The sequence below is a fragment of the Manis pentadactyla genome, chromosome 3 (genome assembly GCF_030020395.1).
Source record: "Manis pentadactyla isolate mManPen7 chromosome 3, mManPen7.hap1, whole genome shotgun sequence".
Classification (NCBI taxonomy): Eukaryota; Metazoa; Chordata; class Mammalia; order Pholidota; family Manidae; genus Manis; species Manis pentadactyla.
Genome location: NC_080021.1, coordinates 146,668,856 through 146,695,617, shown reverse-complemented (window position 1 = coordinate 146,695,617; position 26,762 = coordinate 146,668,856). Strand labels below are relative to the sequence as shown.

General features: G+C 33.6%; 1 protein-coding gene across 5 annotated transcripts in view; it reads left to right on the top strand.

The window, feature by feature from the left end:
* Positions 1 to 26,762, top strand: part of VPS13A (vacuolar protein sorting 13 homolog A) — a 236,372-nt gene that overhangs the window by 186,582 nt on the left and 23,028 nt on the right. For 3 of the 5 annotated variants that reach the window (XM_036893494.2, XM_057498558.1, XM_036893497.2), the window contains 13 exons: positions 371 to 517; positions 712 to 793; positions 1,671 to 1,740; positions 2,661 to 2,766; positions 3,583 to 3,696; positions 4,799 to 4,944; positions 6,180 to 6,261; positions 7,104 to 7,217; positions 14,467 to 14,542; positions 14,628 to 14,791; positions 15,097 to 15,142; positions 15,243 to 15,366; positions 20,058 to 20,172. In XM_036893494.2, coding sequence (XP_036749389.2) covers positions 371 to 517; positions 712 to 793; positions 1,671 to 1,740; positions 2,661 to 2,766; positions 3,583 to 3,696; positions 4,799 to 4,944; positions 6,180 to 6,261; positions 7,104 to 7,217; positions 14,467 to 14,542; positions 14,628 to 14,791; positions 15,097 to 15,142; positions 15,243 to 15,366; positions 20,058 to 20,172 — 1,386 coding nt within the window. Of the gene's footprint in view, positions 1 to 370; positions 518 to 711; positions 794 to 1,670; positions 1,741 to 2,660; positions 2,767 to 3,582; positions 3,697 to 4,798; positions 4,945 to 6,179; positions 6,262 to 7,103; positions 7,218 to 14,466; positions 14,543 to 14,627; positions 14,792 to 15,096; positions 15,143 to 15,242; positions 15,367 to 20,057; positions 20,173 to 20,368; positions 23,291 to 26,762 lie in introns of those variants that run through there. The other 2 variants (XM_036893495.2, XM_036893496.2) reach the window with 2 other exon arrangements.

Sequence of the window (26,762 nt, the reverse complement as noted above, 5' to 3'; positions counted from 1 at the left end):
ATTTTAAAGGGATAGTTATATTAAGAACATAAGACTTTCTCATAAGGTGCTAATGCGTGTTCCTTTCTTTAACAAGAAGGCAACAAGTTATTTTATTTATATCTTGTTTATTTTTCAAATGATTTTTATCTCTAGTTTTTTAGTGAATTAATGTAAAAAGTGATAAAACCAAGCTATAAGGATTATATGAATATTTTGTGAATTGCACAGATATGGGCTAATAAAGATCTCAAGCTACACCTTATCAAATATTTAGCTTACTATTTTAATTAATATTTAAAGTTTTTTGGTACAAATTTAACATTTTAATCAATTAGGAATAACGAGTAATTCCATGTTTTTTTTTGTTGTGGGGGGCCATATTTTTCAGGTTCGCTTCACACCTAATGGTAGTAATATGAAAATTCTGCAACCACATATAATAGCTATTCGGAGAAATTATATTTCAGCATTAAAAGTGGAATATAGTACATCTGCACATCAATCATCATTTAGAATTCAAATTTACAGAATACAGGTGAGTCTGAAAAGATAATCAAATTAAGTTCCAAAGGAAGGTAGCAATAAACCAAACTTATTCCCATGGTCTGTTTAATGTAGTCCTTCAGTTTTAGAGTTGGAATAGACTTTTTGATTCCTTCTACTTCTTAAATCCTGTTCTAGTCAGGTTTGTAGAATTATAATATGCTGACCTGTTTTTTATTTTCTTAGATCCAAAACCAAATACATGGCGCTATATTTCCATTTGTGTTTTATCCCGTTAAACCTCCCAAGTCAGTCACCCTGGATTCAGGTTTGTTTGTATTTTTAGATTATCATAAAAATGGTTATATTAGCTGTTTGGTTTATTTTACTTTAAAAATATGAAATGAAGCCATTCTCAAGTTTAGTTTCTGTAGGATCATTGGCAAATTTAGCAGCTTGAAAAAGGACTAACAGATGTTCAACTACAACAAAACCCAGAGTGAATATTTGAAGAATTAATTAAAAACATATATTTAAAATTTAAGAATATTAATTTAAAAAAATAGATTACTAATTTGTGACCCTTGACATAAAAGCTACTAAGATCTTTGAATGAACTGTGAGGAAGTTCCAATTTAGAGTGTTTTCTAACCACGGAAATTGTCCTGTATTCTCCAGATGAGAATAACTTTTAAGTCCTTTCTTCCATCCTCTTTCTCCCTCTCAGTTTTCTTCTTTCTTTGCTATCTCTTCCCCCTCACTTTCTCTTCCCTCCCCTCTCCTCTTGCTTTCCACCCCCCATCTCCATGCCATTGGTCTAAACTCTAGATCTAAGGGAGTATTCATAATCTTCATGGAAGCTTTTTGATCAGTATACATGCCAAAGCCCCTCCACCTAGAAGTCCAGGGCAAGGCCCTGAAATATGTGTTTTTACAAAGTTTCCCTGATGATTACAAAACATACTTCTAGCTTAAAATCATTAATTTAAAAGGATTAGTTATCCTTAAAGTGAATATAGGTAATATAAAAAACAATCCTGGAGTATGAAATTAAGATTGTAATGGATCTTGCAAATAGTAATTTTAATTGATACTCATGATTTACTAAATAGTTTGGTTGGCCATTATCATGTATATTAAATTGCGAGAAAATGCTTATCTTTGGCTTAAAACATGAAATTAATCACATTTATTAATTTTTACAGCACCAAAGCCCTTTACAGATGTTAGTATTGTCATGAGATCTGCAGGGCATTCGCAGATATCACGTATTAAGTAAGTGTCTTAGTACATTTTCTGTGTGTTAATAGATGTTTTGATTTATATGTGTTAATTGTGCTCTAAAAAAGTAAATTTCAGACATTTATATATTAGTAATATGAATAAACTCCAGCTACATACAACAAAATTAATAAATTTTAATTTTTAAGTTTAAATTATTAACTGATAAAAGTCATAGGAAAAATCTGTTAATCATTTTATAGTCTTGGAGAGTCAGAATGCTCTGAATGAAATATACCTTTGTATAAATAATAGTTGTTTCTGAATCATGTGTATTTTATTATTTGATTTTTTCTTTTCTCTCAGGTTGTCTATAATTACTGCATATTGTTTTATAAACAAGAAAAAAAAATATTTTCAAATTGTCACCATCCAGTCTGAGAAATGTAACATTGATAGAAACATCCATCTAGATGTTATTCTCCTATTTCTTGTTTTCTTTCCCCTCTTGCCAAGATAAACACTGTCCTCATTTCCTTGCTTGTTTAAATATAGTCTTAATTGTACATGTGTGCCTAAACATTATGCTTCCTAGTTTCCCTTTTTTTTTCCCTCTAATTAAAAATTTTTTTTCAGATTGTACCTATATTCCCAGGACTTGCTCTTTTCATTCAACTTTTTACTAAAATTTATTAATTTTGTTGTATGTAGCTGGAGTTTATTCATATTACTAATATATAATATTCTGCTATATGTCTGTTTACCACAGTGTACTCAACACTGTCCTCTCTATAGGCATTTCCATATTTTGAGTTTGTTGCTATTATGAACTATGTCACCATGACATTTTTTGTTCATTTCATTTAGAAAATCCTAAGTTTCAACATTCTGATTTATCTAATACTTTTTTCTCATCTAATTTTGTCAGTACAGTTAATTGATGATTTTTAAATGTTTTCTACTTTGTAATTCAGATACTTTAAAGTATTGATCCAAGAGATGGATCTCAGGCTAGATCTTGGGTTTATCTATGCTTTGGCAGAACTTATGACAGAAGCTGAAGTGACTGAAAAAACAGAGGTAAGACTTAAAATAATGGCATTGATGGGAAGGATTAGGGAAAGAGGAGGACTTTAAAAATGATATTACAAATTCTTAAAGGTATTACTGTTTTTCTTTAATAGATGTTTCATTTGCTCATACCCTTAAGACCATTCATGTAGACCAAATGTTTTTTTTTTAAATAAATTCAACCAGTTTCCCTGGGGAGCTGGTCTACAGAGTTCCTCACACTGTCATCCCAAAAGTCAATTTTCAAATATATACTTTTAATAAAACTATCCTTTTGATGCTTTTGTTCATAGGTTAAAATATGAATGTTGGGCTATTTCTCAACACACAGAAGTAACTTACATTTTGAGTGGAAGAGTAGTGTTGATAATCAAGAATGAAAGCAATAATTACCTCATGCAAAATTATTTTCAGTGCCTTCCCTTTTTTTGATTGTATTACTGATTTCTGTAGATGTCAATAAGGTATTAAGCTAAAAGCTACAAGTAGACTATGATGTAAAACATTTTTCTAAAAAAAGTGCTGATGGATTGGATTAGTGGCTTTTTGAAATAAATTCTGTAGTCACGTGAAGAAAAGCTTAGTGTTTTGTAATGGATTGGGTGGAAGCACAGAAGATATATTTAGCAACTGGTGACTGATGGACAGAACTTTCCTAACAGTAAAGATGTTAGACTCACTTATGAAGTCATAACTTTCTAAACATGAGAAATGTTGAGTCTGGATGTTGGAGGAGAGTGTTCTGCAGTGTTTGAGCTGTTTTGGCTTAAATATTCATGCATATAGGTGCCTTAAAGTTTTTAACATTTTAACATTCCTTAATAGGTTGAACTTTTTCAAAGAGATATAGAAGCTTTCCAAGAAGAATATAAAACAGTTTCATTAGTAGATTCATCACCAGTCAGTCTCTATGAATACTTTCATATATCTCCTATCAAGGTAAGGGAAAGATAAGTCCTTTTTATTCCCCTTGATAATCTAGGTAATAGTAAATTGAGTTGATCTGTTTGGGAAGATGTAGCATTTGTTCTTTCATAGTGCATAAATTCTGTAACTTTACAATTACAAATATAAATGTGATTAAATTAAATTATATAATTAAATATAAATTATAAAAACAAAAAAATAATCCTTTAAAATTTTTATTTATACTTAAAATAATTTTTCATCACGTGGAAATATTAGTGAAGCCACCTATACCATGTGTTCATATGTTTGTATCTTTGATCTAACAATATGTTTCCTCAGTTTTCTGTTACAGTGTTTAATGACAATTTTCAAAATTTTGTGTATGATGTGTGTATTTTTTATTGAGGTACAGTGAACATATAACATTATATTAGTTTCAGGTATACAACACAAGGATTTGATATTTCTTAACCTGAATGAAATGATCACCACATTAAATCTAGTTACCATCTGTCACCACAGAGTGTAACAAATTTTTTTTCCTATGAAGAGAACATTAAAGATCTACTCTCAGTAACTTTCAAATATGCAGTACAGTATTATTAACTATTGTGTGTAAGCTTTAAACTAATTTATAAAGTGACCTTGATTTAAGAATTAAAGATTGGATAGAACTAAATAAAGTTCTTAGTACAAAGTTTCTATAATCACTTACTTAATACTTGAAGAAAATTATTGTACAACTATATACATAGTATGTAATATGTATACAATACAAAAAATGCTTTTTAACTGGCTTCACCATGCTAACTTAATTCTAATAGTTAAAACATTTACTTTGGGGGATATTTGGGTTATTTGCAACAACTTCAACTTTGGATTGTTAATGTTATTAAAAAATACATGGGTTTACCAAAATAATTGGATTGAATTAAATATATCATCTCACATTGCTGCATTAAAATTTTTTGAAAACTGTATTAATTTCTTTTGACTTTACACTCATTAATTTTGGCATGATCCAGATAAGTTTGAAATTTATGGTGTGGTGTATTTAAAGTGAGATTAAATTTTAAGAGTTCAAACTGTCATTATGAAGATGGTCCTTTAAATTATCTCTTTATTTCTTTAGCTGCATTTAAGTGTGTCACTGAGTTCGGGTAGAGAAGAAGCTAAAGATTCAGAACAACATGGAGGACAGATAGCAGTTCATTCTTTAAATCTTCTCCTGAAGAGTATTGGTGCCACTCTTACAGATGTACAAGACGTAGTTTTTAAGTATGTTTAATACTCAAATCCAGAAAAGTCTGTTTTATGTTTATCTAAAAATTTTATAAGAGAAAAAGTTTGTAAATCATAGGCAAAATACGGTTTTTGCTGTTTAATAGAGTATAACATAAGTAACATATTACCTGCTTAACCCTTAACTATTAAGTAACAGAATAATTATTAAATAATTTCCTTAAGAAAGAGGGACAGAGGCCATACAAGTTTGTACATTATAAAATGCCTTTCTGGCCCAGGGAAGGACTTGTAAGAAGCTGTGTATGCCCCAAAGGTGTGGTACTTGAAGGATGTAGTTCTTTGAAGTTGTAGCTTTAAGGGCTGTAGCATCAGGATTCTTCAAAAACATATGTGACTAGAACAAAGTGAATGTCATGACATGAGAAATGAAGGCATCAATTGAGATGTTACAGTCAAGAATTTTTATTTTAATGTGAGTCAGAATGGAAGCTATTAGAGTGTCTGACAAGAGGGATTCAAAGAGTCTGAGTGGAGACTTCAGATGAGAATGACCTTTTCAGTTAGGACCTAGAACTGCTACCAAAAACAGTAGTAAGAATCAGTGAATCCAGTGCGAGGTAACTCTAAACCTAGTTAACGTTAGATGTAACCATCAGGTGGAGGAGTTTAGGTTTGAAGATATCTGGGTTAAGATGAGATTTCTAATCTTGCTGTTGGATCTTGTAGCCTGGGACTTCCCAGTCAGTGCGCTGGGTATATGCATACATAGTTTATAAGTAAACTGATCTTGATTCCTCAGCTGTCAGCTGACCAGGCAGGACCTGCAGCAGTTGAACCCTGGCTCTTTTTAGAAGCCACTTCCATTTTTCTCAGTGTGTAAAATATTTCCTGTGTAGGCCATGATAGGACACAGTTGAGAAATACAGTTCATGTGAATGGGACCCAAGAGGTCTCTGAATCCCCAAAATTATGTGGAATAGAGTGTATGTTGGTGGCCTTTCTGAGAATAAGATCCATAGCTTTTATCAGATTGTTAGAGATTTCTTTGACCAGGATGTACAGATGTATATAAAAGAATAGATTTTCCTGATTGGCATGTATAAATGTACTAAAGGGAAAAAGAGAAAAATTCTAAAGAAAATGAAACTATTGACTAATATTAAAGCATACTCTCCCTCCCTCCTTCTCTTCCTTCTCACTCTCTTCCTGTCTTCTATCCATACACATGCACATACACACACATTAATGCATGTATATGTGTTTTTCAGGCTTGCGTTTTTTGAACTCAACTATCGTTTCCACACAACATCCGAATTACAGTCTGAAGTAATACGACACTATTCAAAACAGGTTTGTCTGAGATTACTTTACAAGGGACAGAGTAATATAAAACAGTGAAACTATTTGTGTCTGTATGTATATAATGTAGATTTGGCAAGGAAGTAAATAACCATTTTCAAAATTTTAAAACATGGTTTTTTTCCTCATAGTTATAAAAAGAAATTGAGCCCAGCCACTATGTCAACTTTTGTGCTTCTATTTTTTAGCCACTGATAGAAATCTTTTCTGGATCATTGTGGCCTAGACATAAATCTTTACATAATATACTAAGTAATTAACCACACTTAAAAAATGGTTCAAGGGAAACTTTATTAGTAACTAACTCTTGAACACAGAATATTTTTAATGTAATTGAATTGTTGAGTTGGTTAGATATATTGTTTCAGTGGATTTTTTTCCACTTCTAAAAAGACTCCTGTATTTTATGACCTGCAGATCATCTGGGACAGCTGTTGTTTACTAGACAGATCTCTGAACAACTCAAGAGGTCTGGGTTTGGATCCCAGTTTTGCTATTTACCCATAATGTGACCCTGGGCGTCATTTGACCTGTATGTTTCTCTATAAAATGACGGTGGTCATAACAACTATCACACACAGTTGTACAAGTGAAAGCATTTTGAATATTCTAAAGCTTTATGTAAATATCACATTATTTCTAATACTCTTAACTCCAGATTCGCTTTTTTAGAAAGTAAGGCTAGTGATGAATAAAGTGGTATGGATTAGGTGTTGAAATTGGTGGTAAGAGTGCTAGTCTGAGAAAAGAAAAAACTAGATGTGTATACTGAATATAAGAAAAAAATACTGTCAGACTATTTTAATTGATTAATGTTCATATTTTATTTTTAGGCCATTAAACAGATGTATGTACTCATTCTTGGACTTGAAGTTTTGGGAAATCCCTTTGGCTTGATTAGAGAATTTTCTGAAGGTGTAGAAGCATTTTTTTATGAACCTTATCAGGTAAAATAGTTACCCTTTCTGCAATATATGACACTAGTACTTTTGAATAAGTAATGAATTCTAGTTGTTAACTTGAGTTGTAGGTGTAAGTAGGTTTCGGGAAATGCAACAAAAAGACATTTTGCATCAAACAATGGTAAGAGGTTTTGAGAAATTTAGGGGGAAATATTTACCTTTTCTCTCAAAATTTAAACTTAAGATTGATTAAGATATACTAAATTTTAAGTGTTCTGTTGCAATATTAAAGGTGGGTAGACTTCACACTCTAGGAGAAAGAAGATCACCATTGATAGGCAGGCTTGCTTTGCACAGTAGTGTGGAACAGTAAAAATAACTATAAGCTGACTCTATACGAAGCAATCTTAATAATGGCAAAAATTATCATTGTTCTATGTCCCTAAAAAATTTCTGTCAAAACATTCAAAATTCTCCTCTGTTCACTTATGAATATAGAAGGAAATGAAAAATAAAGTAAAATGAACTTATTTTGTACACTGTAATTTAAAACATTAGAAATATTAAGAATTGAAGTTTTAATTTTTTTAAAACATTATCAAAAGTAGTTTGTGCTTATTTTCTCATCATATAACTTAACAGTAGAGAGCAAGCATCTTTTTTTACTTTTTATTTTTATTTTATTTTGGTATCATTAATCTACAATTACATGAAGAACATTATGTTTACTAGGCTCCCTCCTTCACCAAGTCCCCCCCACATACCCCTTCACAGTCACTGTCCATCTGTGTAGTAAAATGCTGTAAAATCACTACTTGTCTTCTCTGTGTTGCACAGCCCTCCCTGTGCCCCCCACGCACTATACATGTTAATCGTAACGCCCTCTTTCTTTTTCCCCGCGCTTATCCCTCCCTTCCCACCCATCCTCCCCAGTCCCTTTCCCTTTGGTAACTGTTAGTCCATTCTTGGGTTCTGTGATTCTGCTGCTGTTTTGTTCCTTCAGTTTTCCTTTGTTCTTATACTCCACATATGAGTGAAATAATTTGGTACTTGTCTTTCTCCGCCTGGCTTATTTCACTGAGCATAATACCCTCTAGCTCCATCCATGTTGTTGCGAATGGTAGGATCTGTTTTTTTCTTATGGCTGAGTAATATTCCATTGTGTATATGTACCACATCTTCTTTATCCATTCATCTACTGATGGACATTTAGGTTGCTTCCATATCTTGGCTATTGTAAATAGTGCAGCGATAAACATAGAGGTGCATCTGTCTTTTTCAAACTGGTGTGCTGCATTCTTAGGGTAAATTCCTAGAAGTGGAATTCCTGGGTCAAATGGTATTTCTATTTTGAGCATTCTGAGGAACCTCCATACTGCTTTCCACAATGGTTGAACTACTTTACATTCCCACCAGCAGTGTAGGAGGGTTCCCCTTTCTCCACAACCTCGCCAACATTTGTTGTTGTTTGTCTTTTCAATGATGGCGATCCTTACTGGTGTGAGGTGATATCTCATTGTGGTTTTAATTTGCATTTCTCTGATGATTAGTGATGTGGGGCATCTTTTCATGTGTCTGTTGGCCATCTGAATTTCTTCTTTAGAGAACTGTCTTTTCAGCTCCTCTGCCCATTTTTTAATTGGATTATTTGCTTTTTGTTTGTTGAGGTGTGTGAGCTCTTTATATATTTTGGTTATCAGCCCTTTATCAGATATGTCATTTATGAATATATTCTCCCATACTGTAGGATATCTTTTTGTTCTATTGATGGTGTCCTTTGCTTTTTAGCTTGATATAGTCCCACTTGTTCATTTTTTATTTTGTTTCCCTTGCCTAGGGAGATATGTTCATGAAGAACTCACTCATGTTTATGTCCATGAGATTTTTGCCTATGTTTTTTTCTAAGAGTTTTATGGTTTCATGACTTACATTCAGGTCTTTGATTCATTTCGAATTTACTTTTGTGTATGGGGTTAGACAGTGATCCAGTTTCATTCTCTTGCATGTAGCTCTCCAGTTTTGCCAGCACCATCTGGTGAAGAGACTGTCAATTCCCCTTTGTATGTCCATGGCTCCTTTATCGTATATTAATTGGCCATATATGTTTCATTAATCTGGAGTCTCTATTCTGTTCCACTGGTCTGTGGCTCTGTTCTTGTGGCACTACCAAACTGTCTTGATTACTGTGGCTTTCTAGTAGAGCTTGAAGTTGGGGAGCGAGATCCCCCCCACTTTACTCTTCCTTCTCAAGATTGCTTTGGCTATTCGGGGTCTTTGGCGGTTCCATATGAATTTTTGAACTATTTGTTCCAGTTCATTGAAGAATGCTGTTGGTAATTTGATAGGGATTGCATCGAATCTGTATATTGCTTTGGGCAGGATAGCCATTTTGACGATATTAATTCTTCCTAGCCAGGAGCATGGGATGAGTTTCCATTTGTTAGTGACCTCCTTAATTTCTCTTAAGAGTGTCTTGTAGTTTTCAGGGTATAGGTCTTTCACTTCCTTGCTTAGGTTTATTCCTAGGTATTTCATTCTTTTTGATGCTATTGTGAACGGAATTGTTTTCCTGATTTCTCTTTCTATTAGTTCATTGTTAGTGTATAGGAAAGCCACAGATTTCTGTGTGTTAATTTTGTATCCTGCAACTTTGCTGAATTCCGATATTAGTTCTAGTAGTTTTGTGGTGGAGTCTTTAGGGTTTTTTATGTACAATATAATGTCATCTGCAAATAGTGACAGTTTGACTTCTTCTTTACCTATCTGGATTCCTTGTATTTCTTTATTTTGTCTGATTGCCGTGGCTAGGACCTCCAGTACTATGTTGAATAACAGTGGGGAGAGTGGGCATCCCTGCCTTGTTCCCGATCTCAGAGGAAAAGCTTTCAGCCTCTCGCTGTTCAGTATGATGTTAGCTGTGAGTTTATCATATATGGCCTTTATTATGTTGAGTTACTTGCCCTCTATGCCCATTTTGTTGAGAGTTTTTATCATGAATGGATGTTAAATTTTGTCGAATGCTTCTTCAGCATCTATGGAGATGATTATATGGTTTTTGTCCTTCTTTTTGTTGATGTGGTGGATGATGTTGATGGATTTTCGCATGTTGTACCATCCTTGCATCCCTGGGATGAATCCCACTTGGTCATGGTGTATGATCCTCTTGATGTATTTTTGAATTCGGTTTGCTAATATTTTGTTGAGTATTTTTGCATCTACGTTCATCAGGGATATTGGTCTGGAGTTTTGTTTTTTGGTGGGGTCTTTGCCTGGTTTTGGTATTAGGAAGATGTTGGCTTCATAGGATGAGTTTGGGAGTATTCCCTCCTCTTCTACTTTTTGGAAAACTTTAAGGAGAATGGGTATTATGTCTTCTCTGTATGTTTGATAAAATTCCGAGGTAAATCCATCTGGCCCGGGGGTTTTGTTCTTGGGTAGTTTTTTGATTACCGCTTCAATTTTGTTGCTGGTAATTGGTCTGTTTAGATTTTCTGTTTCTTTCTGGGTCAGTCTTGGAAGGTTATATTTTTCTAGGAAGTTGTCCATTTCTTCTAGATTTTCCAGCTTGTTAGCATATAGGTTTTCATAGTATTCTCTAATAATTCTTTATTTCTGTGGGGTCCGTCATGATGTTTCCTTTCTTGTTTCTTATTATCTTGTTGTGTGTTGACTCTCTTTTTCTCTTAATAAGTCTGGCTAGCGGCTTATCTATTTTGTTTATGTTCTCGAAGAACCAGTTCTTGGTTTCACTGATTTTTTCTATTGTTTTATTCTTCTCAATTTTATATATTTCTTCTCTGATCTTTATTATGTCCCTCCGTCTGCTGACCTTAGGCCTCATTTGTTCTTCTTTTTCCAATTTCGATAATTGTGTCATTAGACTATTCATTTGGAATTGTTCTTCCTTCTTTAAATATGCCAGGATTGCTATGTACTTTCCTCTTAAGACTGCTTTTGCTGCATCCCACAGAAGTTGGGGCTTTGTGTTGTTGTTGTCATTTGTTTCCATATATTGCTGGATCTCCATTTTAATTTAGTCTTTGATCCATTGATTATTTAGGAGCATGTTGTTAAGCCTCCATGTGTTTGTGAGCCTTTTTGCTTTCTTTGTACAATTTATTTCTAGTTTTCTACCTTTGTGGTCTGAAAAGTTGGTTGGTAGGATTTCAATCTTTTGGAATTTACTGAGGCTCTTTTTGTGGCCTAGTATGTGGTCTATTCTGGAGAATGCTCCATGTGCACTTGAGAAGAATGAGTATCCTGTTGCTTTTGGGTGTAGAGTTCTATAGATGTCTATTAGGTCCATCTGTTCTAGTGTGTTGTTCAGTGCCTCTGTGTCCTTACTTATTTTCTGTCTGGTGGATCTGTCCTTTGGAGTGAGTGGTGTGTTAAAGTCTCCCAAAATGAATGCATTGCATTCTATTTCCTCCTTTAATTCTGTTAGTATTTGTTTCACATATTTTGGTGTTCCTGTACTAGGTGCAGATATGTTTATAACGGTTATATCCTCTTGTTGGACTGAGCCCTTTATCATTATGTAATGTCCTTCTTTATCTCTTGTTACTTTCTTTATTTTGAAGTCTATTTTGTCTGATACTAGTATTGCAACACCTGCTTTTTTCTCTCTGTTGTTTGCATGAAATATCTTTTTCCATCTCTTGACTTTTAATCTGTGCATATCGTTGGGTTTGAGGTGAGTCTCTTGTAAGCATCATGTAGATGGGTCTTGCTTTTTTATCCAATCTGTTTCTCTGTGTCTTTTGATTGGTGCATTTAGCCCATTTACATTTAGGGTGATTGTTGAAAGATATGTACTTATTGCCATTGCAGGCTTTAGATTCATGGTTACCAAAAGTTCAAGGTTAGCTTGTTTAGTACCTTACTGTCTAACTGAACTCGCTTACTGAACTATTATAAACACTGTCTGATGATTATTTCTCTCCCTTCTTATTCCTCCTCCTCCATTCTTCATATGTTGGGTGTTTTGTTCGGTGTTCTTTTTAGGAGTGCTCCCATCTAGAGCAGTCCCTCTAAGATACCCTGTAGAGGTGGTTTGTGGGAGGCAAATTCCCTCAACTTTTGCTTGTCTGGGAATTGTTTAATCCCTCCTTCATATTTAAATGATAATCGTGCTGGATACAGTATCCTTGGTTCAAGGCCCTTCTGTTTCATTGCATTAAATATATAATGCCATTCTCTTCTGGCCTGTAAGGTTTCTGTTGAGAAGTCTGATGATAGCCTGATGGGTTTTCCTTTGTAGGTGACCTTTTTACTCTCTCTGGCTGCCTTTAATACTCTTTCCTTGTCCTTGATCTTTGCCATTTTAATTATTATGTGTCTTGGTGTCGTCCCCTTCGGGTCCCATCTCTCAGGAGTTCTGTGTGCCTCTGTAGTCTGAGCAACTATTTCCTCCCAAATTTTGGGGAAGTTCTCAGCAATTATTTCTTCAAAGACGCTTTCTATCCCTTTTTCTCTCTCTTCTTCTTCTGGTACCCCTATAATGCAGATATTGTTCCTTTTGGGTTGGTCACGAAGTTCTCTTAATATTGTTTCATTCCTGGAGATCCTTTTATCTCTCTCTGCGTCAGCTTCTATGCGTTCCTGTTCTCTGGTTTCTAGTCCATCAATGGCCTCTTGCATTTTATCCATTCTGTTTATAAATCCTTCCAGAGTTTGTTGCAGTTCTGTAATTTCCCTCCGGATATCTGTAATCTCCCTCCGGACTTCATCCCTTAGCTCTTGCATATTTCTCTGCAGCTCTGTCAGCATGTTTATGATTTTCATTTTGAATTCTTTTTCAGGGAGACTGGTTAAGTCTGTCTCTGCAGCTCCTCTCTCAGGTGTTGTCTGAACTATCTTGGACTGGACTAAATTTTTTTGCGTTTTCATGGTGGTAGCGGTGGCTGTCAGCTGGGAGAAGTCCTTTCCTGCTTGCTGTATGCCTTGCCCTTCTCTGCTGCCTGTGTTGGTTACCCGCACTCCTGGAGCAACCACTGTGTTAGTCCTCTATGCTGCTGTGTGCGGGGTCTCCGTCAGAGCTGCGCGGAGCCCTGCGGGGAGTGGCAGGCATGCCAGGTGCACTCCTCCATGATAGCAGTACCCCTGCTGGGCAGCTGTGTGCCAGCAGCGGCCTTTGTGTCTGGCCCGGGCAGCTGTGCATTGGGCTGGGATTCCAGTCGGCTGCTGGGAGTGCACCTGCTCCCTCTGGCTCCACTGCAGGTGGACACAGGGCTCTCCCTCCTGGGCCTCTACTGGGCTCCTCTGGCTCCACTGCTGTCGGTGCCCACAAGCCACACCCAGGCTGTTCAGTCGCCGCTGCTGCAGGCTCACACAAGCCTCTCCTGGTCCCGTCTGGTGGCATTTGCACATGCGATCTGTCCTGGTCCCTTCCGGTGCCACCATCCCCGGCACATGCTGCCACTCTTCCGCTACTGGGCTGGTTTGTCGAGGTCCGCGCCAGTTGGTGTAGCGACTGGCAAGCTGTTTAGTGTCATGAGGGGCTTCAGAGCTGCGCTGCCTCTCTTGGGTTTAGGGCACCTAAGGTTCCCTCGGATTCCCAGCTGCTGGCTAAGTGTGCCGGGACGACTTCATCCAGCTATGGGTTCCCTGTCTCTTTAAGACTTGCAGAAAGCACTCGCTTTTCTTTTGTCTCAGGTGTGCCGGTTGTGGGGACCTGCCCACAGGTTTTGCTTTTCCCTTTCTCTAATATCCAGCACCCTGTGCACCTTTTGTCTACGCTCCAGGTGTGGATTTCTAGAGCTGGTTGTTTAGCAGTCCTGGGCTTTCACTCCCTCCCTGTTCTGACTCCTTTCTTCCAACCGGGTTCTGGAGTGGGGGAGCGTTTGGGTCCCACCTGGCCGCGTCTTGTATCTTACCCCCTTCATGTGATGTTGAGTTCTCACAGATGTAGATGTATTCTGGCTGTTGTACTGCATCCACTGGTGTCTCTTTTAGGAATAGTTGTATTTATTTTATTTTCATAAATATATATGTTTTGGGGAGGAGATTTCCTCTGAGCTACTCATGCCTTCATCTTCCCATGGTCCCCTGAGAACAAGCATCTTTTGTATACTTTTTCATACTTCTAAGTATGGATCAGTTTTCAATGTTTTACTCTTTGCACTTTCAATGTCATAAAATATCTCCAAGAATTCTGCTAATGTGAAGGTTTTCACTAGCATTACTTCCTCTGGAAAATCTTTATTCTTTTTGTCACCACTACTTTCCTTATTTATATCAATAAGTTCAACTCTAAAAGTAAATACAATCTTGTTATTATTCTTTTACCCTTTAGGGAGCCATTCAGGGTCCCGAAGAGTTTGTGGAGGGAATGGCACTGGGACTGAAGGCCCTCGTTGGTGGAGCTGTTGGTAAGAAACAGAGTGCCCACCATGTATGTATAAGCTAGAGAGGAAGGACATGGTTGCCCTTACTAAAGATACTGTATTTCACTAGGTGGATTAGCTGGCGCAGCCTCCAAAATCACCAGTGCTATGGCTAAAGGGGTAGCAGCTATTACTATGGATGAAGACTACCAACAGAAGAGAAGAGAAGCCATGAATAAGCAACCAGCTGGTCTCAGAGAAGGCATCACTCGTGGAGGAAAAGGCTTAGTTTCTGTAAGGAATTTCATAGGATTGTGAACATTTTAGGGAGTCTCTTTTTAAAGCCACATTTTGTGAATGAGGAAAAAGACGTACAACTTTTTACTCCTTCAAGTTTTATTTAGATAATGGAGGAGCAGTTGTTTCCTATATAAAATATTTTAGTAACCTCCAAAATCATTCTGCTTAAATAAAATTCTTAGGAAATATGTCAATTCTTAGGATATCTCTCAGAAAGCAGAACTCTTTCTAAGCCAGACTTGGTTCTTCAAAATATGATGTGAAAGTATTGTAAATTTCCAATTGTGCTTTCCTTCTAGGGTTTTGTAAGTGGCATAACAGGAATTGTTACAAAACCAATCAAAGGCAAGTATAATAATTCCTTTGAATAATACATATTACTAAGATTTTTACAAGTTGATTCTCTCTTCATGTTTGATCCAACTGTCTAAAACTTTCTTTTTAGGAGCTCAGAAAGAAGGAGCAGCTGGTTTCTTTAAAGGTGTTGGGAAAGGTTTAGTTGGAGCAGTGGCCAGGCCAACTGGAGGCATCATAGACATGGCCAGCAGTACATTTCAGGGAATAAAAAGGTAAATACTCTTTGATATACGATATGAGTAAAATGCTTAAGCCATGAAAAATTAAATCTGCTGCTTGGCTTGAGGCACTTAGTTATAAAGCCTATAATAGGAAGTTGCATATGATCTTCCTAATTCCTTTTGATATTTTTAAAGTTGTTGCCATTGCATCATTTCAACTTTATAAAGTTCTTCTTTATCTGTTGTTCATTCCTGGCAGCAGTGGCAGGAAGGGTTTGGCAACTTAAGCTTTTCAGCTACCTTGATTGAAATACATTGGAATGCATTTCAATCAAGGTAACTGAAAAGCTTGCTTAAGTTAGCAAATACCATTTTCTCTCTTCTTTTTTGTGATCTTATTCTGTTTTTTTTTCTTATTTTTGTCTTTTTATTTTGATCTTATTTTGCTTATTGTTTCCCTCTATTTTTCTTCATTTGTGCAAATTATTTTAAAATGTTCTATTCGTCCAAATTAAATTTAGCATAAGACTAAACTTCAGTATTAATAGTTGTTTTATTATTACCTCTTTTGTAGAAATTTGCAACACATCCAAAAATATATTAAGTTTGTACTAATGAGACCTAACGTAGAAATCCCCCTAATCTGTTGCCTTTTGTATTTCCTCTTGCTTCCTGTTCTGTGGGGATAACTGTTGTCATCAGAGGAGCTGTTCCTAAGCTAGTATTTCCTACTGCTCTCCATGATTGGATGTTTCTAGTTCTGTAATTTAGAATTAAGACAGGAAAGAAGGGTTCATTCTCTTCTACCTATAACTTCAGTTTCAGAAATACAATGTATTGAGTCGTTGTCATTGGAAAAGCTCAAAAGTCTATGAAGCATAAGGAATTCAAATACACAGAGAGCTATGCAGGTATCTGCTTAGAGCTGCTAGCATAACTTTCTATTCATCTAAAACTTTATGATCTACCTAGCTACATTACCTTTAAGGATTAAGGGCAAATAAAACATTTTCAGAAAAAATAAAGACTAAGGAATATGAAAGGATGTACTTGTGAAGAAGGCCATTAAAACGAGAAGAGATCGGGTTGCTAGAATCAAAGACAAGAATATAAATATGTGGGTAAATCTAATTGAACTGTATATAAACATTGGAACCAAAATATACTAATATTTGTAGTGAGTTGAAATTTGACAAGGGAATGATTAGCATTAAGAATTTCAATGTCATATTATTTCTGAATAGGATATACTGTTTATATCCTACATATATACACACACACACACTATATATATGTGTGTGTGTGTGTATGCACATATGTATACTATGTTATATATACAGAAGAGGATAACTATATATTAGATTAACAGACTTTAAGGCAAAAAAAAAAGTACTTCTCATTTTCCCCATTGAATGGTTTTGCCATCCTTTTCCAAAATCAATTGACTGTAAATTTGAGACTTTTCTAGACTTAAGTTTTATTCCATTCATCTATATGTCTATCCTTAAGGCAATAGCACGTTGTTTTGATAATTGTGGCTTTGTGGTAAGTTTTGAAATGAGGAAATGATTTTGTTCTTCCTTTTAAAACATTTTTTAGGTATTCTCTGAGTCATTTGAATTTTCATAGGAATTTTCAGTTTATCACTTTCTGCAAAAACAAAAACAGGATTTTTATAGAGATTGTATTGAATCTATATCAATTTGGGGGTTATTACCACCTTAACAATATTAAGTCTCCCAATCTGTGAACATGGATGTCTTTCCATTTATTTAGGTCTTTAATTTCTTGGAATGATATTTTATAGTTTTCAGTATGCATGCTTTTCTCAGATTTATTCCCAAGTATTTTACTATTTTTGATGTAATTGTTTTATTTCTTTTTTGGGCTATGTGGTGTTAGTGTATAGAAATACAATCATATTTTGTATATTGACCTTGTATTCTGCAATCTAACTATACTCATTTATTATCTCTAATGTTGTTTTATGGATTCTGTGGAGTTTCCTACATATAAGATCAAGTCATCTGAAAATAAAAGTAGTTTTACTTCTTTTTTTCTGATCTGGATGCCTCGTTTTCTTTTCTTGCCTAGCTACCTTGGCAAAAAGGTCTGGTATAATATGAATTAGAAGTGCCAAGAGCAGTCATGCCTGTCTTGCTCCTGATTTTATGGGGAACGCTTTCAGTCTTAAGTGTGATATAAGCTATGGGTTTTTTTGTAGATGTCCTTTGTTGGGTTGGAGAAGTTCTCTTCTGTTCTGAGTTCGTTGCATGCCTTTATTGTGAAAGGATGTTAGATTTTGTCAGATGCTTTCTCTTTATAAATTAAGTTGATAATTTTTTTTCCTTTGTTTTATTAATATGGTGTACTTACTACATTAATTGATTTCATATGTTGAACCCACATTGCACACCTAGGATAAATCACACTTGGTCATGATGTATAATCTTTTTTATATGCTGCTGGATTTATTTTGCTAATATTTTATTAAGGATTGTTGCATATGTGTTCATAAGGGATATTGGTCTGTAGTTTTCTTATGTCTTTGCCTGGTTTTGGTATGAGGTAATACTGTCCTCAAAGAGTGAATTAATTCCCTCCTTTTCGTTTCTGGAGAAGAATTTGTAGAGATGTTGCATTTATTTTTCTTGAAATATTTGGTAAAATTCACCAGTGAAGCCATCTGGATTTGACTTTTGTTTCTGGTACGTGCTTTGATACTAATTCAGTCTCTTTATTTGATACAGATCTGATCAGATTATTTCTTCAGTCAAGTAAAATCTTCTCTCTTTTTTCTTTGTCGAACTTAACTAGCATTTTTGTTGACTTCTTATCAAAGAACCAGTTTTTGATTTCATTGATTCCCTCACTGTTTTTCTATTTTCTATTTAATTTATCTCTGCTTCTACTAGGAAACTAGTAGAAATTTCATTTCCTTCCTAGCTTTGTTTTGGGTTTAGTTTTCTTTTTCTAGTGTCTCAAGGTATAACGTTACATTATTGATTTGCAGTCTTTCTTTTTTTAATGTTAGATGTTTATAGCTACAAATTTCCCTTTGAGCACTTTCATATATTTATTTTTGTTTTCATTCTCTCAAAAGTAATTACTTCATGATTTCTTTTTTCGTAGACCCTTAGATCTAAGATTATTTAGGATTCTGTGGTTTGATTTCCATAAATTTGTAAATTTCCCAAATTTCCTTCTCTTACAGGTTTCTAGTTTTATTCTGTGGGTTCAGATAACATAATTTGTGTGTTTCAGTTCTTTTATATTTATTGAGGCATGTGTTACTGCCTACTGCCTAACATCTATCATAGAGGATAGACCCTGTGTGCATGAGAAGAATATGTAGTTACTGTTTCTGGATTGAATGCTCTGTAGGTGTCTGTTGGGTCTACTTGAATTACAGTGTTGTTCAAGGCTTCTATTTCATTACTGATTTCCTGTCTGCTTGGTAGCCACTACCAAAAGTAGGGTGCTAAAATAACCATTATTTTTGGTGAATCTTTCTCTTTTCAGTTCTGTCAGTTATCGCTTCATGTATTTGGGGGCTTTGTTGTGAAGTACTTACATGTTGATAGTTTTTGTATCTTCTTGATGTACTGGCCCTTTTCTCATTGTAAATGTCCTCCTTTGTATCTAATAAGAATTTTTTGTTTGAAGGTCCAATTTTTCTGATCTCAGTATACCTATTCCGTCTCTCTTTGGTTACTGTTTATAAGGTGTATCTTTTTCATCCTTTTATTTTCAACTTATTTGTGTCTTTGACTCTAAAGTGAGTCTCTTTGGACAGTGTATAGTTGGATCATATTTTTTATTCATTATGCCAACCTCTGCTTTTAATTCAAGCATTTATCCATATGTATGTGTCATTACATGTGGATATACTATGTGTAAGCTCTTAATTAGTATTTATTGAATGTGTGAATATTTGTTGAATGAACAGATATGTTGACTATTCTCATGTATGTCCATATAATCAAAAATATTAAGCAAAATATTACAGTACCAAATTCAGCAATGAATGTATGTTTCAAGCAACACATATCAAACCCAATTAGGAGTGTGAGAGTATTTGAATATTAGAAAACCATGTAATCTGGTTGATAGCATTAATAGATGGAAGGAGATAAATGGTGCAAAGAATCCTTATTTAAAATTCATTGCCCATTCAAGGTTTACAGTAACAGTAACAATAATGAAAAAAGAACCATAAGCAAACCAGGAGTGTAAATGAACTTCTTTAAGTTGACAAAAGATGCTTTTAAAAAACAAAACAAAAATACTAATATCTGTACTTCATGGAGAACTCTTAGAAGCTTTCCCTTTAAAGAATGAGACAAGGATACCTTCAGTCCCCTCTTGCAGTTAGCATTGTATTGGAGGAACTGGACAGTCTAATAGGAATAGAAAAAAAATTACAGGTCTCAACTCAGAAAAGAAAAAGCAATATTCATCATTTACTGATTCTCTAAATACTGTTTACAAAGAAAATGTAAGAGATTCTATAAACAAACTTCTTTACAGTTCTATATTTTTTTAGAAAACTTTCATAATTTCTTCATGAAACTAAAGACAGTTAATTTTACTAGTTAATGAAACTAAACTTTATAAAATAGAGAAGTAACGTAATAGTCTTATTTTATCTGAAAGAAGACTCTTTTTAGTAGTTGCATTGTAAAGTGTGTTAGTAAGTTTTTGAATAATTTAAAAATCAAGTTATATTTTTTTCCTTCTAGAGCTACAGAGACTTCTGATGAAATTGAGAGTCTGCGACCCCCTCGATTCTTTAATGAAGATGGAGTTATCAGACCTTACAGGTTGAGGGATGGTACTGGAAATCAAATGTTACAGGTGGGTGTAGAAATATCTTATAAATAGAGATTCAGTCAAGTTAGCCTTTTTAACAAGTAGCTATATAATGTTTTAATATGTATTAGATTATTTGGACTTTTATATGTTTTACCTAGTTCCATTTTATAAGTTTCTTGTATTTACTCAGGTTTAATGTACATTTATTTACTATAAGATTTTTTTTTCTTTTTTACAGGCATCAAAAAGTTTGATATGAAAACAGTTAATGCATGACTTTGCAAGTGAAAGCCAACTGTAGATTTTAATCTTAAAATTTACAAATTATGTACAGCTGTATCAGTATTTTGAATACAAAAAATGCTATTGTATTGGTAATATTTTTTATAGAACTTCTAGTGAATCTGATTTTTTTATAGGATATTCTTAGTTCTGTACTGGATCTGCTAGATTTATTGAAAGCCATTGTGCCTTATGTACACTCATAGTTGGTGGTACTTATTTAGCCAATCACACCATCTCTGTTCAGGGTACTTCTTTCTGACTGTTAAACCACTAATAGCTTTTATACCAAATATAATCCTCATGTCCATTTAGGCATGGATAAGGGGAAAAAAAGTCATACCACTGATACTGCAAATTCTTAGGTTCTTATACTTTTCTTTTGAGTATGCTGAAATGGCCATGACCCTGTTCCTGCTTTACACTTGTGTATCTGTGTAAAACCTTGTGGAATTTGATAAGCAGTTCACATGAAAGCATCTTTTAGTAAGGAAAATTAAGTTAGCTTTTGGAACCATAACAGTTTGAAAGTAGAACATCTTCTCTGTTTACACGACTTACTTTGAGAATTGGATCTTTTAAAATCTGGATTGTGATAACATATACCATAATAGATTATACCTATGTGAAATCATTTTTGTGGTTTCGATGTAGAATACTAAATTAAACATTTGTTTGAAAACAAACAAGGGGTCATTATGTTGTATAAACTGTGGAAATATGTTCATTCCTTTATGGCCTTGATATTTTAAATATTGTCATGTTTAAAGTGATCAGGGTAAAGATTTAAAACTTCAATATTTTACCCACAAGATGCAGAGTATATAATTTTGGATAAAATGTACTTCCATTTAATATAGTAAAACATGTCCATTGAGTTAATATACTATATTTAGTACAGTGATTTTACATTATGTGTAAAGTGTTTTTAAAGCATCAAAATAACTGCATATTGGAATAGAATTGGCAACCTAATGAAAGGTTTTGCCTGAAAGGACATTCAGTGCAGTCTCTACAATGACAGAATATCATTCTTTAGAAGATGGAAGTGTTGCAGAAGTCACCTATGGTTAATAGAATTAAAAAGTATGTTTTTACTCAGTTCTTGCCTTCCCTTGTTAGAATACAATTAACATGTTATTAACATTTTATTAGACTGAATAGTTACCAAATCACCTTTTAAAAAACTAAAAATATTTCTTGAGAAAACTGTTTAATAAACTCAGTAGGAAATTAGGATGAGTAGTGAGGTTTAGAAACACATCCCCATTACTAGGGAACTTATTATAATACATAAGAAAGCCATGAGATACCAAAACTTACTCACAGTTGAAAAATTTGATTTCAGTGACAAATTTATTCAACACCTTCATTAATTGTTAAGTTTTAAACTTTGTGATTTAAAGGATCCTGACTTTTAAGCGTATTTTTAAAGATGCCTATTATTTTTAGTAGGCTAGTCAGGATTAATTGCTAAAAAAGCTGTTAAAATGACTAAAAATTCAAGTCCTTGTCAGTCATTACTTGTTTTTTGACAAGAGCATTAAGCACAGTGTTAGCTGGAATATCTGTAGGAATTCACCAGAAGATGCCTTAGGGTGGTTGTGGTTAACTTTTTTTTTTTTTTGCAATAAGAAGTAGATTGTTTCTTTGGTGTCAGTGGTGCTTCTTTTAATCAAAACTCTACTACTAGCAAACACCTTAAAATATACGAATTATCAGTACTGTGGAAAAGAAGTAGGTGACATAGAAACAGGATTTAAAATCTCATCTGCCTGAATTTAATCTAAGTGATTTAACAGTGGTGCCCTGAGAAAATGTTTGCTAGTTTGAAATGTTTCTCCTTTTATTTTCTAACTTTCTAAAAACGGTGCTCTGTGTTCACTAAATTATGTATGCCTATGTGTAATAATTAAACATAAAACACATTGTTCTGTTGTCTAAAAAGGGGCATTTCCTAGTAGTTAGTTAAAGTTGCCTGCTAGAGAAATAACAATTCTAATATATTCACAAAACACCTTGTTGGTATCATCAAACTATTTTATACATTGAGTGTACCAACCAATGAGTTTAGTCAAGTCTATTAAGTTATGGAACAGTATGTCCATAATTACTGCCCTATTCAGAGTTGAAAAGTCTGCATCAAAATTATTCCTACTCCTTGAACATTTTATAATTTTAGATGTTTTCCAAGCAGTCTGCCATACTTAACTAACCTTTGTGCTTCTTTTTTCCTTTACCATGCTTCAGAAAATTCAGGTCTGCAGGGAGTGGATTGTGACTCACAGTAGCAGTAGTGATGATGATGATGATGATGATGATAATTAGATCTGAAATGTTAAACTTCATTTGTTCTTTGTCATTTTATTTGGAATGTTTCAATAACATGTTTTGTAACACTGCTACCATAATGCCCATCTGTCCATTTTTAGGGAGTTAAAATACTTTTTCCTTTTAAAATGTTTTTCTACACATTTTCAAAAAGTAAAGTAATGTATTACTTAAGCACAGAAAAATGTGTTTTGCATCCAAAATAGGGCATACTTGAAATAACAAGTGGAATAGAATATTAACCTGTGGTTAATATCTACATACTACAGCATTTGCCTCTATATATTTTGTAGCTTTGTAATACAGTTTGTCTTTCAGATTTAGACTTAAATATTATTTTTAATGTTCACTGGTTTTATCTTACATAAATTATCTGCTTATTTGGTAGCTAAATGCCATTTTTAATGCTCTCTGTAAATGTTCTGGACTGTAATGTAATGTCATTGTAAAAAAAAAAAGTAATACCTAGTCAGTATTTTATATTATTTAGCACTTTAAAAGTGTTTTTGTTGTTTCTTTTAATAATAATAAACTTATAAAACTTGAAGCAATAAGAATTTGTTGTTCTATTCCAAAATCATATAGGTTGAACTACTACTATAAGGAACATTTGTCATGGATGGTTAGACAGTGAAATAATTTATAGTCTGAAGTGGTTTCTTTGGTTTATTTTTAATTTCATTAAACACACACATGTTGTTTTGTGAAACAATGACCAAAGTTGGTTTTACAATCATTTTATTCACTTACTAACTTACATGTCCATATATAACATCCCTATTATAAAACATTATGAATTAATTCAGGATATTAGAAGAATTTTTATAGTGATCATTATTATGTACATTTTTTCTTGATAATAATGGAAAATGCTATCTATATCTATGAAAGATCTATGAGCAAATATGTTTCATATTTTGTATATTGAAGGTTTTTTTTTCAACTTAGATGAAACTGTTGTCCTATTTCCCTAGTATATCAGATATTTTGGAGAAAAAAACCCTCAAGAAAGTTAAATGACTATTAGTAATAATGACGTTTAATTTAACCCCTATGACTACTGTGCTTTTGGATCAACAAAGGAACATTTAACTTTTTTCATGTTAAACATTTTTCTTATATTGAGCTTAGATTGTAGTAAATTATTGCCTTCATTGTTAACTTTTGATTTAGTTGATTCAGCCCATGATTTCTGAGTCTCTTCAAATTCTTAATTTTATCAAGATTTTATTTCTATAAATCATTTATTTCTTAGAAAATGACTATTTAAAATTTTAAATATTGAGCTTTCAAAAAAAACTAAAAATTATAAGCTCTTTTGAAATTTCTACCTGCCTACCATTCATTTAAATAAAAATCAGAGTTGTGTGTAGTAGGATTAAGAAATATGTGAATGTCAAAGAATTTAATTACTGTTTTCAGAAAATAGTATTCGTATCTTTGCAGAGTAAGCAAACAAATAAAAACGTAGACCATTAAAGCAGTCCCTACTGGAATCAGAGACAATTTGTATTTGTCAGTGTACCATCTGCTGTCTTATTCTTGGCCAAAATGACACAAAGCCTGCTGCTTCTACTAGTAGCTAGAAAAACACCGCCTATTGTTATGTATTGTGTGTGTGTGAGGAAGGGAGGGTTCTGGAAATGTCTTCATTGGCTTCTTGCGCTTTGCTAGGCACAAGGCCTTTATAAAAGGGAAAATGCTAAACTGGTTTCTTGCAAGACATTTACTGAGTTTCCTGTATTGCTCTGTGACAGTTCTATGGTATAGGTTTTGTAAAGATCCTTAAGAATTTATCTGGTAAAAGTTCTGGATATTTCAGCAGAGACTTACCATTTTAATGAAAACAAAATTGGGGGTAGGATTGCATTTATTTAAGAATCTCTCCAACATAAATATTTTAAAACCATATTCTAGTAACTAGTAAACTTAGTTCATGTATTAAGTGTCAACTTTGTTAAGGATTCATCATTTTAATTTTTTAGCCCTTACAAGTGAAATATGTTCTTTCATGGTATAATTGCCCTTATTCTTTCTGTTTCAATTTTCCTGCCACACTGAAATAGTACTCTCAAGCTTCTTTGATACCAGATACTATTTTTCCAGTTAAAAATTTATGTGCTTTTATTATAGAAAAATTTAAGACTGAGGTTTGCTCTAATGTGTTACACCAGTATATTCTTGTTGGAGGTATAGAGCCTGGACAAAAATACCTTCTTCTTCATTAGATGTATAGAAAATGAGTTCAATTTTGGGACTTTAATGACATGAACAGTTATTTGTTTATTAGAGGCTCTTGATAATTAATTAGATCTTTAAAAATGGAAGTATTCTAATAAGAGAGTCTAGTGAGAAAGCTGTGTTTGAAAGATTACATAATAACACATCTTTCCATATCCATTAACTTGATATTCCATATTTCTACATGGTTATTTGCTTATGCATAGAAAAAGGGAAGGAGAGTTTTCTCTTCTCTAAGGAAATAACCCCACATTCTTATTTTCCACTACTTGACACTTGATTGAATAAAATATTGAAAACTGGCAGCAAGAAAAATGTATAAAAATCCTGAAATTGTAGATATCCATCACCATGAATAAATGAAATTAATTACTGCCTACATTGGCTATAAATATAACAAAGATAAATCTAGAATAGTATTGCTAACTTTTGATATTCCTTACAGAAAAGGAAAGTCAGACTAAATTTCAATTTGTTTCTATATTTAAAATTAGGAGAATTTTATAAATTTTACCTTTTGACACTGTTCAAAACACCTCTTGTTGATGTAGGTAAGTTGTGTTAATAAAATGTACAGATGGAACCATTGTAGATCTGTGACTGGGACATCAAAGCTCAATATGAAATATGTGTTGCTGTATTTACCTATTACTAAAGTCACATACAGTACAGAATGATGGCTGCTTCAGTAGCTACAGTAGTAGCTGATTTAAGCCCTATGGTGAAATGTGGCATTATACTTTCCTATAGTGATGGGTAGAGGACCAAAAATGACCATCTCTACTGTTACTGAGTTCTTTTCTACTGTACCTTTAGTTTTTTTGTTTTATAGATTTCTTTACATATTTATAATTTATTATAATAGTCTAAAAGTATTAAAAATCTTATGAGCTCTAAATAAGATATACAGATTATACAGATTACTTGAATCAAGTAATAATTATGATGGTATGTAAAAGAATGTCATTGTTATTTATTATTCTGTCCCTGCACCTTTGGGATAAATGGTGATCAATTAAAAATGTTTAGATCATTAATCTTTAAGGGGATGAATGTTTGAATTAATGAAGGACAGAGAGTACAATCAGTACTATACAAAACATTACAGAAAGTCCTGAATCATTAATAAAACACAGGATTTCAAATAGGCCTGTGTTGGGGAGCTAATTTTCCTCTATAAGGCATTATGGTTTGGTTTGTTTTAATATAGTAGGCTGTGTACATGACCATAATTATCTTTGTCAGTGTTATAAATTTATTAACAGTTATTCCATATTGACCAATTTATAGCAACAGTATACCTTCAAAAAAACAACTTGAAAATAAATGTTCAATAATTTTGTATAATTCTTTTTTTAATGTGACTTTTTTCATTGCATATACATAGGCTAAGCAGTCAAATGGTAACTAAGGTACCTACTAAATTGCATTATGCTATTCCTCTGGATCTTATAGATGCTCAAGTATTTGAGCACTCAAAATATACTATTGTCATTATTTGTGATGTTAAAAAAATCAGGATAGTCAGAGACTTAGCTAAGTATATATAATTTCTATCAACCTGTTAACTACATATGTTTACAAAGGTTTTCTGAATGTATTCAATAAAACCTGGAATTTTTATGAATTAAAAAATTCAGAGCCCCACACTTCTATGGAAAAAGCTAAATCCCTGTTGTCAGTCAATTAACACTGATTCTCAGTCTACAATTTTACAGGAGATAGGAAATTTTTCAAAAATTAGATTATTTCCTGCATTTTTAAAGTAATATATACTC